This window comes from Achroia grisella, unplaced genomic scaffold (assembly GCF_030625045.1).
Source record: "Achroia grisella isolate CSIRO2021 unplaced genomic scaffold, CSIRO_AGI_Agris_v1 utg903, whole genome shotgun sequence".
NCBI classification, from domain to species: domain Eukaryota; kingdom Metazoa; phylum Arthropoda; class Insecta; order Lepidoptera; family Pyralidae; genus Achroia; species Achroia grisella.
This window is the reverse complement of record NW_026713061.1, coordinates 2,293,783-2,307,627: the sequence shown is the minus strand read 5'-3', so window position 1 is coordinate 2,307,627 and position 13,845 is coordinate 2,293,783. Positions and strand designations below refer to the sequence as shown.

The window sequence follows — 13,845 nt, the reverse complement described above, 5'->3', positions numbered from 1 at the left end:
ATAAGTTAACCTTTAAGAATATCTTATAGTCTTGTAACTGACAATATTGGCTTCGAAATAAGATGACTGAATATTTTAAAATATATCAGAAGACGAAAGTTTCAATTTTCTCTTCACCCTATAAATAGTAAGTAAGATACTTACTATTTATATCAATTCACATTGTTATGAAGTATACTTATTAGTTGTAAATCTAGTAATAGTACTGAACAATTTTCCAAAAGCAAAATAAAGAAAGAGTTGAAAATAATTTATATAATCTTCATACAAACTTCTCAGTCACGTCGCAAGATTTAGTATCAATATTTCAAATATTATTTTCAGATGGTTACTTGTTGAAAGTGGTTCAAATTCATAAAAACTTATAACAAAGATGATACTACCTTTTTGCTTATTACTCTCTTTACAACTAACCCCTATTTTTAAGACACAGCTTGAATACATAACAATAACATTGCCTACACATTCTTATAGGAGAAGGAGATTATTTGTGATGGGGATTGCAAGCTATGTACAATGAGAGGTCAACTCCACGCGATTCCCGGGAAACCGTCATGGTGAATTACTCGTGAATTCACTACAATGGGCTAATTGACCAAAGACTTCATTCTGCTACTATTGTCGTGAATTAAGATCCGACCTGTATATACTAATGTTGTACCCAAATACTCTCGCGAAGCTGATGTACCACTTCGTGTTCATTCATTAAAAAAAGAAAATAAAAAAGAAACATAGACAATAAGCTCATACAAAACACGAAACCACCAGCACATGTCAAAAACCTCAATATTCTGTATACCTATATCACAGTTTAAATAACAGATTCTCACAAATAATCCCCATTAAACAACGCCGCCGTGCAATCACGATCCATAAAACTAAGTTATTCAAAAGCCAACTTGTCCCCCTATCCTGTAATCAAATAGGCAATATTTTGTAAAGCGGACTCATATCATTTGAGTGCGCTGAAACAATCAACACATAGGTACACACAGTAATATCTATGCCACCGCACTCGTCACAATGTAAACAAACTATTATTACATTTGAACTGATGGACATTACAGGCATGCCTCCCTGTCACTCACTCCTAATTAATAGTGTTTATTGTAGTATTTTCATTTGCTTGCAAGTTGTAAGGAAATCAAAATAACGACGGTCGCATGATAGATATCAATTCCATCATAGCGACTACTTGCTAAAGGGAATTTTGTTATTACTTTTAGCCCAATTGTTTTAATAGATTAGGTAAGTACTCGTATGTGAAATGAACACCTATCTAATATTTACATGTAGATATCTAATGGTAAATTTGGAACAACCTATTACTACATATATATGTATATATTCTTAATTTTAATATTTAAACATAATACAGGACAACTCGCCACGTGCCATGGACGCCATGGATCGCCACGACTTTGAGTCGACTCGGTGGTGAGTTTGAATCTGGTTGTCACCAAAATACCTACCTTGTGTGTTTAATCACATCACAAACATCGACGCCAAAAAGATAATTTGAAAATATAACCAGAGAATTTTTTTTTTTATCTTATAATTGTAATAATTTATTACTAGTATTTACATAACCTAATTGTACAACTAAGAACCTAAAATTAAAAAGCTTAAAAAAATATATAATATGATGACTAAAATATATTATTAAAAGGGGTCCCTTTAGGCAACGTTCCGAAGATACTGGCAGCGTTCCCTCTTTGAATAGCTAGACGAATTCTTTGTCCAAGGTAGCTGCCAGCTCTTCGGTCTTCTGTGATGTCCTAACCTAACCTAACCTTTTAGTTATTTCTTTGAAAAGTCTTATAGCGCTAGGACCCCACGGACCAAGGGTCTTGACACCGATTGGGACAAATTCATATTGGGAGCCTAGACCCCTGTATTTACATATTTTGGCTTTTTCAGCCGCTTCACATTCCGCACCAGCTCTGTTGTTGGTTCCATGTAGATGGGATGGAGCCAGCGTGTCTGCACAGGTTGCATCCCATACCAGCACACGGCCCATCTTCTATGGAATCAAACTCATACCGTCCGGTCTCTTACCATCGTCTCTTGCAATACCAGTCGGCTCAAGTAGACTTGGTATGTTAACGGTGGCAAGGGACCGGCGTATGATATCGTTAAGTGCGGCATGTCTCGAGAAACGGCCTGCACTTTTTTGGCATGACAGTCCGTGATGTCCTAGTTTGTCGACATCACTGCCACAGGGACATTTGTGAGGAGCGCAGACCGGAACCCCAAGCCGTAGACAGGTTGCTATTCGGAGCGTGTCAGGCTCAAGAAATGTTCCTGTATTTGACGAAGGGTACGCGTGAAGCCAGTAGCCGGCCTCAGGCGCACCCACGGCCAAAAGCCTAGCACGCACCGAACCTGTACTACAGCTCAAAAGGTTGTCATATGTCAATTTACAACTTATGTAACCAGAGTAACCAACATATATAACTATATAACCAGAGAATATTATATTCAAATCTAGGCAATTAAGAAAAGATATAAAACCACAGTTTGCCTACTTGAGGAAAAGAGATTACACATTCACGTTATTCTAACGGACAATTTTTGTATATGCCTACAAATAAAATACAATTACCAGAATAAAAATACGTAAATAAATATATATCTACACCGGTAACATAAAATATGTATTACGAACGTATGCGAATTGTAGAGAGAAAAATTTCTTAGCATTCTATGGATTCACCGTGCGAGTGCGGGCCTTCGTGCAGCAGAAAGGGAAACTCCGAGTAGCTCCCGACACTTGTCCGGGTATATGTTTAGGGACCCTCTTCACTGACATTACATCAACACTCACCTTTACTTCTCGTGTTTCTATCCCTGCCCATGTAAATCTGGGAAAAACCTGCTAGTACAGCTTTATTACCAGAGAAATTAATTCGTATAATACAATATAAATTAATAATGAATGATAGGGTCACAAATTCACTAAAGTTTGTATGATATCCATCGTAATCATTCATCATCACGTAAATAAAAAATATATGTCCCACTCTTAATTCTTGAAACGCAATAAAGAGTAAGATCATATAAATCCATTAAGTATAATGATTACAATGTCGTTTCATTCAATATGGAAGTAATAGGTCGTTAATGTATAATTCAAAAGACGAAAACGCTGCTAAACGGATGGAATTTGAGTGTGTCCCATGTCGTTCAGATGAAATTGCCTTCAGGAATTTCTATATTCAGATTCTTATTGTCTTCTTTATTTCTTTTTTGTTTAAATATCTAAGAGTTCTACGCTGCCAATACTGGTTACATTAATCTACAGTTATCAAGTTATTGTACCTACATTGATTCAAAATGACCTGTAGATAAAAAAAAATATGTATCCAACGTCAACAAAACCATAGAAAGGCTTCTAGTTAGTTGGCTTATGGATTAGATATCATACCTACTCCATAAGCCCTGCCCACCCTTTAATTGTCCGCCATTGCGATTTTGTAATACAATTATGTAAATAGAACAGCCTGCGACATCAGAATCCTTACAAAACAACACTACCTATACATTAACACATCCATAATAAGATTTGTACCTCTGTACACATCTTCACTTCTTTTTATTTAGGCTAGTATCTGGTGTTTAGAAAAACCTGTAGCACTGAGATTTTTCAGAGATCTATTATGCTCGCCCTGTTAGAATGCGCTTTTTACACCTCTCAAGGACAGGAATTGTATAATATTTTTAGAGTGATAATTTTTAACTCCTCTAGATATACCGTGATCTAGGCCTAAGTTTGCCATAGGTATGCTTAACTGCTTATTCAACTCGAGTTACCAGTGCCATTGAGGGCCATAATTGGTTTAGTTAACACAATCAGTTTCTTTAAGTAGCCTATTAAAATTTTCAAATTTAACAAGCCTGAAATTTCCCGATTTTTTTAGCTATTCTTGTGTAATTGTTACTTTGAGATGTCCTAGTTTTATGCATCTGTACTTGCTATTGAAGTATCTTCACTGTATATAATATAAGATGTACGTAATGGCCATAATACTAATAAGTGATGTTGCTGGAAAGATACCAGAGTCCAACTGTGTAATTGTAATGTTGTAATTGAATGCAGACACGTGCCATGCACATTCTGTAAGTAGTATATAAGACATAATAACATAATATATTTTTACAGAATTGGAATAGCAAACAAGATACGATCTCGAGGGTAAGTATTAAACGGCATTAAATCAAATCTAAATGTCTAAATAGGTATATTACAGACACATATGATAAGTCAAATCATTCGTAACTATTATAAATATACCAAACATTATCTTGGTTATTAGATTATATAATTGGACCTGTGATACAAATGACTTTGCCAGTTGGCAAAGGGGTAACAAACTAAGGAGAACTACTTTATTTTCAAACGAAATTGTAGCTCATATAAACATATAATCTAGAATACTTATATATAATATATGAATCAATTTGTATTGACTGTGGTATTAATAATTAGAACTGATAATGGTTTTAGGTACTGACGTTATCAATGTGAGAGCATTGTTCTTAAACGAAAACCAATGAGAACTTAGTTTATCTACGTCAATTTCCAATAAATATATTTATTTAATTACATACAAATTTCTTTGAAGGGCTTCCTACGCCTTATTGATTTCAAGAATAAAAAGGATGTAGAGCTAAGTGAAGAGATTTACTTGTCTATAGAAAGTGAAGAAACTATATTTATCCACAAAATAAACTATATTTATTGTGATATGTAAAAGTAGTAGATACAATAGGAAATCTTATTGCTAGGAAAAATATATTATCAGGAATGATTTTTATTTCATTTAGATTTTCGTGATCCCATATCCCAATGCAAGCAAGCAGTGATATTGCCAATTGTCTATCCTTTGCTACGTAATCCCAAATGGTTATTGGATTTTTTTTTTAAATAATTATCAAATCATACCGTTAGTACCAAGTAATGGGACGGGGATTTTCAGTAATGTGGACTGTGGACCATAATATTAGCAATGTACCAGGTCAGATTGACCACTACGAAGTTTCCCCTGGAAATGGTTTCCAGGGGAAGCTTCCTGATACATTCTTGGCGAATCGGTGACGATGGGCTAACTGACCTGAATTGTGGCAATTCCATTGTCAATCATTAAAAAAATTACCAAGTACATAAAGTTACGTCAAAAAGGAGGTGGATCTCAATTTGTCTGTATTCTTGTCTAGTAGGATTGATATTTATATGCACTGTGTTATTATTACAAATAACTTAGTGCATTTATATCAAACCATAATACTACATAGTTTTCAATTAGGCCATTTGTCTGCACACTTTGTACAGAGCAATAATAGAATCAAGCTGAACGGTGTAATTATGGTACTGTAAAACAAGCATGTTAGCGATACAAAGTACTAATGAGGTAATTCTATTAAAGTGTTATTAACAGTCAAGAACAAAGATTTGACGCTACTATAAATGAATGTTATAAATTACCCACTTACATAAATATGCTATTTATTTAACACTTTCGTTCGTATTACCCGTGTCTCGTTTATAAATGCGTCAAGTTACATAACGCGATTTGCTGGATCGATTCTGAAAAAATATTCACGAGTTTTTAAGTTACCCTGATCACTAGAATAGACAATTATAAAATTTCTTTGAAATTACCTCATTTATTCTCCTTTTCTCCGTAACTATATATTTAAAAAAAACTCAATGTGAAATATTTAAATGTTTACTCTTTTTATTGTAATGTAGATTAGGCCTCAGTCACATGGGCACACAACTTGTAACTCTATGTGATGTTACTGACTACATAGTTGAACTACATAGTCTAATTAGAAAATGTTAAAATAAGAGTAGTACTGAAAGATGCACTTTTCTGTGATACTATTTTATCATACTCAATAGATCAAATTTACTAAGCTATAAATATAGAAACCTTATTACACATTTCATTACATGATGATGTGATTATAATTTTGATTTTATCAATCAAACAGATATTAACTAGGAAAACAGGCTTTTAAATACTATCAAATTATTCAAGGATTTAAGGAACTCAAAGGAGGTACAATAAAGGAATTAATATAAAAATATTTAACAAATAACATCTAATAATAAATCCAACATAACAACAACTTATTGAAATCATTACTTTGCAACATAGAATCAGTCAATCAATATTAGTACTTGAAATTTTGTTCCAATTTAAAATATATATGAATAATACAATTATTAACAAAGTTCAGTATTATTAACACTAAATGATCCATATGAATGTTAATAATAAGAACATATATTAAATAGGATAAGTTTTGTCTCCAGAATTAATTACATACTTAGAGTTAAATCAAGTTAGAACATACATAACATATACATTGAAAAGAATATCACTACGAAAATCAGACACTAACATTTCAATGTTTGATAGTATATTTAATTGTGAATCTAAATGGCAATATTAAGAGTCAAGCATTGTGTCTATTTGGATGGGTTGTTCTAATAAAAATTTAGTTAACTAAAAGAAAAATATATTATAGTTCAGTTTATGCAGGTGACACTTTTATCACAGGATTAACATGGTTTTAACACTAAACATGACAAAACTGTTACATCCTTAATCATCCCAATTTACTTGGTGACAGTCATGCCAAACAAATGTGCCCTTTTGAGATTGTGGAGCTTCTAATGCCAAATATAAAGGTGCTCGGGCCCCACGTTCTGGAGTAAAATCACCCATTCCTTTTGTCATATCAGATTTTACAAAACCAGGATGAACACAATTTATAGAAATATCTGTGCCTTGTTCACTAAACTGCCGCTGTTGTACAAATGTCAATGCTGACATTGCTACTTTGGATACTTTATAATCTCCATAGTGTCCTGCAAATGATACCATAGCATTTTTGCCATTTTTGACACACTGTAAGAAATCATTAACAAAAAGCAAAATTTCATCAACAGTTAGATCATCTTTTACTAATGTATCAAGCCAGATCTGCTTCCTGATGTTTGACAACAAACCCCAGTCACTGCTAATATTGATTACGCGAGCATTGTTCTTCAATAATGGATATAATATTTTTGAAACAGATACCAAACTTATAAAATTTGTATCAATCAGTTTTTTAGCATCTTCATAAGATGAAACAGATTTATCGAAGTCCAAGATACCGGCATTGTTCACCAATATATCTATTCCAATATAGTTGCTTGAAATGTATGTTGCAAATTCTTGAATACTCTGTTCACATGTAACGTCTAATATATGAAACGAAGGCCGCAGGCCCAATTCTTCGAGTTTCTTCACTGCCTGTCGTCCCCTATCTTCATTTCTAGCTGTGAGGTACACAGCACCTTCAAATTTTTGACATAATCCTTTCACGATTTCAAATCCTATGCCTTTATTGCTGCCAGTTACTACTGCTACTTTGGTGTCCATTTTGTACATAAAAATTTAGAAGTCTGAATTACGTAGAAAATACTACGTTGTAAAAATAAATATTTATTTTATCACCAACAAATCACTATTGACATTACATTCCTACCGGTCATTTGACATTTCGTTGACAATCAATTGAAGTTTTTTTTTTATGTAACTGGAATAGCGAATAACTTTATTCAACGGCGATTACATGCTGGTACTACTCATTGAAAGTTCTTCGCAATAGCTATGTAACTATTCCGAAGAACTAACACTATAACTGCCGTAAATGACGTATCTCAAACTTAAATTGCAGCATATAAAGCAATTTTTTTAATAGCAGACATAAATGAGACAGAAGTAGCTTGCGTCTTTGTAATAATACTGCCTTGCTATAATGCGTATAATTTTGTAGTTTCTATTATATCAAAGACTATATTTATATAGACATTTGAACAAGAAAATTGCGATATTGCGAATTGCGACGGTGAGAATTCAATAATAAATATCAATTAACCTGTACAGGAGGCTTACTATCAGCTCATTAAAGCAGGTGAACTATTTTATTATTCCCAATTTAAATTAAATACCCAGTGGCATAATTGTTGCGTTATAATATATAAAAAAATAGAAATATTTATAAGTGGTACTTAATTATCTTTACTATGGTTAAACACAAAACTAAAGACCCTTTATGATACTCCCAAATGATAGCTCTTTTGTTTATCAGTACCCAGTAATAAACATATTACCTAAATAATGTTTCAAAGCGCAAACCATAGTGCCATTGCGAAATATATATTTATAACTAGCTGTACCCGCGACTTCGTTCGCAAGTAATATAGGAATAGAGACGAATGAAGAATTTCCATTTCATTCCATATTTAATTGTACCCCCTTGAGGGTAAAATTCGTACAATCTTTGAATGTCACATTAATAGTCAAAAACTTAAAAAATAAGTTTCAAGCTTCTAGCTTTAAAAATGATTAGAACGTTTCATCTTCAATTTAAACCCCTTACAACCATTTCTTAGCATTAAAAAGTAGTCTATGTCCTTTCTCAGGGTCTAGACTATCTGTATACCAAATTTTATTTAAATCCCTGCAGTAGTTTTTGCGTGAAAGCGAGACAGACGGACAGAGTTACTTTCGCATATATAATATTAGTAAGGATTTCACTTAACACTTTATTTAAAAAAAACCTGTTAACATTTGAATAAGGCACAAAAAAAAGGTGTTGTGGTCCCATAGTTTTTGATTCACCATATATGTAACTTCCCGTCTCATGCAGATAGCTAACAATAGCGTTTTTTATTGTTTAAATTAATTATAGTAGTCCGCCTATTAAAAAGCTTGAACTCGGTTTACCCGGGGGTTGTCGTCAGAACGGTCGTGCGGATAACCTGTGTCATGTCATGTTACCTTAGTTTAAGGGAAAATAAAATTACGTAGACAGTTATTTAATTGATAATTGTAATTAAAAGTTGAGGATTTATTGGAAAATATTAATAATATAAGTAAACCTAGGGCAAAAGTGCTATACAAAATATAACAAGCCAGTCTTAGGACACAAAAATTAACTTACAATGTGATTTTAAAATATACTTACAAGCAATCACAAAAAATTATTATAAATAAAATTATTTATAATTTCATTTTATGCTAATTTATTATTTAATGACTAAAAATGCAATATCTTGCCTATATAACATTCAAATACTTCTCAGCAATAACTCACTATTGTCAACATTTGTTCGCCAATCAGATCAAACTACTCAATACATACTTCACTATGTACACAATATCTTAGTACTTCAGTTTAATCTAGTCAATTTTCACAGCAGCATATATTTTTCTAATAAATGTATACGCTGCAAAGAAGCCAATGGTGCCAGTCAACAGCCAAAATGTTAACACCATGAGTCCTGAAATTACATGATAATTATAATTTATATCACAAAATTTTACCAATGTTTGACTTTGTATATACAAAGTCATTTGCATGGATACCACTCTAATCTCACAGCTGCGAAGCATCTTGTTTGTAAACAAATGTAACTGAAATTATTGGACATGGAAGCACAACATATTAGTCCTCTGCAATGGCAACAAAAGAGTGATACCACAAACGTAATGACCTGTATGTGGCTCCCTCATGTGTATAGGTGACGGTGGCCACTTGCCACCAGGTGGACCGCCAGTTTATTTATCATTCTGTAAAATGTTTTAAATATTTCAGTAGATATATATTTTCAGTAAATATAAGACATTTTTACGATTACTTAATATACATTAAGTGTGTTACCCGTATATCCAATATAAAGCAATGTTGGTATAAACTCAGTTATTTCAAGTTTGGTGAAGAAATAAAAGATAGAATATATTAAAATGTAAACAGCAGATCCTCCAGACACAATAAAACTCTTCCACCACCAGTGATAATCCTGAAATTGAAGGTAAACAGAGACATAGACAACAAGTTGAAATTAAAATTTTACATTTATCTATTACATATAGATTTATATAAGTAACAAGTTATTTTAATTTGTTTATACACACCAAACACAAAAATAATAAAATTTATTTCAATTCATGCATTTTTTAATTTGGTGTTTATAAACAAATAACAATTCAACATTATTTAAATATTTATTTCTTTATAATCCAATAAAATATTATATAAAAATTTGTACCTCGCCACAAAGTTGGAAGTAGACCATGACAATTGATATCTGTGACACAGATATTACCAAAATGCAAAACACCAGGAACAAGAAACCAAAGAGATAGTAAAATTGATTTTCCCATAATGCATTAAAGATGAAAAACAATTCAATAAATACAGCTCCAAATGGGAGAATTCCAGCCATTAAAATGCTGAAACATAAAAACATAAAAATATATCATACATATTTCAAAAGTTATATAATTAGAAAATTAGAATAGGTAATTCCTCATTTCACTATGCAACTTTAAAGATAAATTATTTCCAAAAATGTTTAGTGAACAAAAATTTCTTACCATATGAATATATTCATATACCAAACTTGATCAGGTACTTTTCTCGGAATAAAATTAGTCCTTACAGGATGTTGGAAGGGCTGTTTACGGCAACCAAAATAATATCCCAAGTATACTAATGGTAGTGATATACAAAACCATAAACACAATAGAGCCATCATAGTTGAAAAAGGTACTGCACCACTGGAATGTTTGCCCATAATGAAAAAATTTAAAAAGAAACAGGTGCCAAAGACTATAGCTGGATATATTGTAGCCGTAAGAAATGCAGCCTGTTTCCACTGTTTTCCTTTCATTGTACTGTATAAGCGTGCAGAGTAGTAGCCAGCAATAAGACCCATAAATACATAGAGGAATATAGCTGCAGTCATCAATGCACCTCGGCTAGCTGGAGACAACATACCCAGCATTGCTATAACTGCAACAAAGATAGTTATTTTTTGATTCATGAGCTATATTATTATAAAGTTTCATCAAAATGGGTTAAGTAGTTAGTTTTGCGTGAAAGAATAACATACATCCAAACTTATAAACTTTTGTTTTATAATGTTATTAAGATTTACTTACATATAGTTATAAGAGCCATTAGAAAAACTTGAATTCCACTTCCAATGACAGCTGCGAATAGCATTCTTCTTGGAGGGGGACGGAAAACATCACCATGAACCAGTTTCCAGCCAGTTTCCTCAATCATGTCATCAATACTTTCATCAGAGTTGTAACGAGCTATATCTTGTCTTAGTGTTCTCACCATGATCATTGTCAATATACCTATATGAATAAAAAAAATATTATTTATAATAGGATTTAACCTCAATGTTCTACTACTATACCTTGCTTAAAAACATTGTCATATTGTTCCTAAAATAAAAACAAAGAGACAATTGATATAAGAATTTTTTTTATGAAAATCATTGTAATCCATAAATGTTTGGCAAAGGTATTGTGGACAGACAATTTTTCCTATTATATTAGTACTATATAGATAGATATTTAAAATATATTTCTATAAAAAGATTTTGAAATCAAAATCACATTTAAAATTTATGAATTTCATAAAAGCAGACAAATGTCTTACCAGATAAAAAGAACAACACCACAATGGAATTAACAATGGAGAACCAATGTATCTGCACATCTTTCATTCCTAAATATATATCCCATCTGGACGCCCATCCTATTTCTGACTCTCCCCACTCCACAGAATAAGTAAAGTAAAGTTTAGTTCCAGTTTCTTCATTGACCAACTGGGGTTTAGGATCTGATGGAAATTGACAAGATTCATCCACAAAACTCAAATCATCTTTGTCAAGTGACAGTGTTTCCACTTCAAAACCAACTACTCTATATGAGTCTCTGAAAAAGTAAAAATATTTACAATAGATTGATATTTTATTGGTATACTTATATAATATAATATAAGACTAAGAATTAATAACTGTTAATACAAAATACTTATAAAGCATGTGTGTACTGCAGCAATCATAGTTCATAATAAGTAATAATGATAATAGTAAACTCTTTATTGCACACAGAAGAAATACAATAAGCAAAACAGTAAATTGAAAATTAGCAACAAAAAATGGTCATATTGTTACAAGTATTTTCTTACAGTTAGTGGAATATTATTCCATTAAAAAAAACAAGGATTTCTACCCTATGATCTGTATGTATTGAATATTGTCTATTTTATTCAATTATATTATTTATTAAATGCAATTAATAAAAATATAATAACTTACTGGCTGTGTTTATGATATTTCAATAATAGTTTTAAATGATTGTTTATGTATGCTTTGCCTTTAGTCATAAAACCCAATCGGTACCCCTGTTCTATAGTCCTTTCTGATGTGTCAATATTGATTACTTTTGTTGCAACTGGAAGATTGTCCACTAATCTGTAAATTAAATTATTTTAGAAGGATCCATTCAATCATCCACATTATCCAGTATTTAAGCTCAAACAAGTTTTCATTATGTCCTCAGTCAGATATGTGATAAAAGCCAGTAACCAGGCCTATGCTCTCACTATGATATACAAATTTCTATGCAGACTTTATACAAAGTACAGAACTTTGTCTCTATTTTACACACAAAGTTCTGTTCTGTACTTATTGTACCTATTTTAGTCTTCAAGCAGATTGCTTTGTAAGTGCAGGACTAAGGTAAATTTTCTAGAATGGCAATGGATGAGGGATACAATGGACATCATATTAAGTGGTTTGCATGGTACCCCATAAGTATAAGGGTTGGCCTACCCTTGATATGGCTGTTGCTATTAGACTACTAATAAAATTGTAGTTATCAAAATTCCAATGTTATTTTAACTTACAAATGAACAAAGTACTCATGTTCTATTCGACTTGCAACCTTCTCAGATTCCTCCACACTCCAATTGATTGGATTATTCTTATAATGGCACAATAGTCTACATTTGATATTTTCAGCCATGTGTACTTCATATGGAGTATTAACTATACGGTCACCCCGCAGTACTTCACCTAAATTTTCAGATTTGTACACAAATGTGCCATTTTTAGGCAAACATAAAGGTAGAGAATAATATTCATATGGTAGTTGTGTATGAATGCTAGTCATTTTAACAGCTTTAACTTCAATTTTTTGTCCTTTCCTAAACTCCACTGGAGCCACTCCGGGTACATAGAAAGCATTGCTAGTAATGATTAAGCTGCTAAGAGTAAAACACTGGAAAATAGCCTAAAAAGAATAAAAAAATTAATTAATCAATATATAGTACCTACATGAAACACACTGGGTCGTAATACTCATTAATTTTACTTACAGCGATCATATTTATATATCAACTTTCAGCAGTAATAAATAAAATGTAATTTATCAATGGTTGCATTTTCTTAAAATAAAAACATTTTAAAGTGTTAATAAATATTTAATAGATAGAATTATATCGATGATTCGATAAGAATATCAAAATTAACAAAAGATTCAAATGGAAATTTGATTGAATGATGAATCGTATTGTTCACTTGATTCGTTCTATTCTAATCTATATAAGTAATTCCTGCATCGAATGTCGATAAACGGAACGAGAACTTCAACGCAAACGTCATCTTAATTTGACGTCACTGTCAAAACAGGAACTTTTAAATAAAACTTTTTTATAGGAATCGTGGCATCTCTATAAAGTATATATTAATTATGAAACGAAGGGTATGTTAGTAATGTAGACTGTTGATCTCATTGCTACCAATGTACTATATATGGTTGACCTTCACGAGGTTAGCCCTAAACCCTCATGATTAATTTCTGGTGATTTTATTACGATGGGCTCACGTCATCCATAAAAAAAATAAGAATAATCTAGGTATTGATGAGCAACATCAATATCACCAATAATATTTATTCAGCTGCTAACAATGTAATG

The 13,845-nt window shown here is 32.0% G+C and overlaps 2 protein-coding genes across 2 annotated transcripts; both read right to left on the bottom strand.

Moving 5' to 3' along the window:
- Positions 1–4,788: 4,788 nt before the first annotated feature.
- Positions 4,789–7,574, bottom strand: LOC131853589 (carbonyl reductase [NADPH] 1-like). Its single transcript, XM_059204529.1, has one exon. It carries the CDS (start codon positions 7,446–7,448, stop codon positions 6,615–6,617), a length of 834 nt encoding a protein of 277 aa, XP_059060512.1. The 5' UTR covers positions 7,449–7,574; the 3' UTR covers positions 4,789–6,614.
- A 1,338-nt stretch (positions 7,575–8,912) lies between these two features.
- Positions 8,913–13,447, bottom strand: LOC131853533 (transmembrane 9 superfamily member 4). Its single transcript, XM_059204449.1, has 9 exons — positions 13,246–13,447; positions 12,775–13,160; positions 12,185–12,340; positions 11,521–11,798; positions 11,010–11,213; positions 10,443–10,860; positions 10,115–10,298; positions 9,727–9,865; positions 8,913–9,346 (listed from the first exon to the last, which is right to left on the bottom strand). Exons 1-9 carry the CDS (start codon positions 13,252–13,254, stop codon positions 9,246–9,248), a joined length of 1,875 nt encoding a protein of 624 aa, XP_059060432.1. The 5' UTR covers positions 13,255–13,447; the 3' UTR covers positions 8,913–9,245.
- Between the last annotated feature and the right edge of the window lie 398 nt (positions 13,448–13,845).

Coding starts and splice junctions, on each gene's coding strand:
- LOC131853589 (XM_059204529.1), bottom strand. CDS start 7,448: ATGTACAAAATGGACACCAAAGTAGCAGTAGTAACTGGCAGCAATAAA.
- LOC131853533 (XM_059204449.1), bottom strand. Junction 10,861..11,009: donor AATGGCTCTTATAACTATAT/GTAAGTAAATCT, acceptor TCTTTGTTGCAG/TTATAGCAATGCTGGGTATG. Junction 10,299..10,442: donor TATATGAATATATTCATATG/GTAAGAAATTTT, acceptor TTTATGTTTCAG/CATTTTAATGGCTGGAATTC.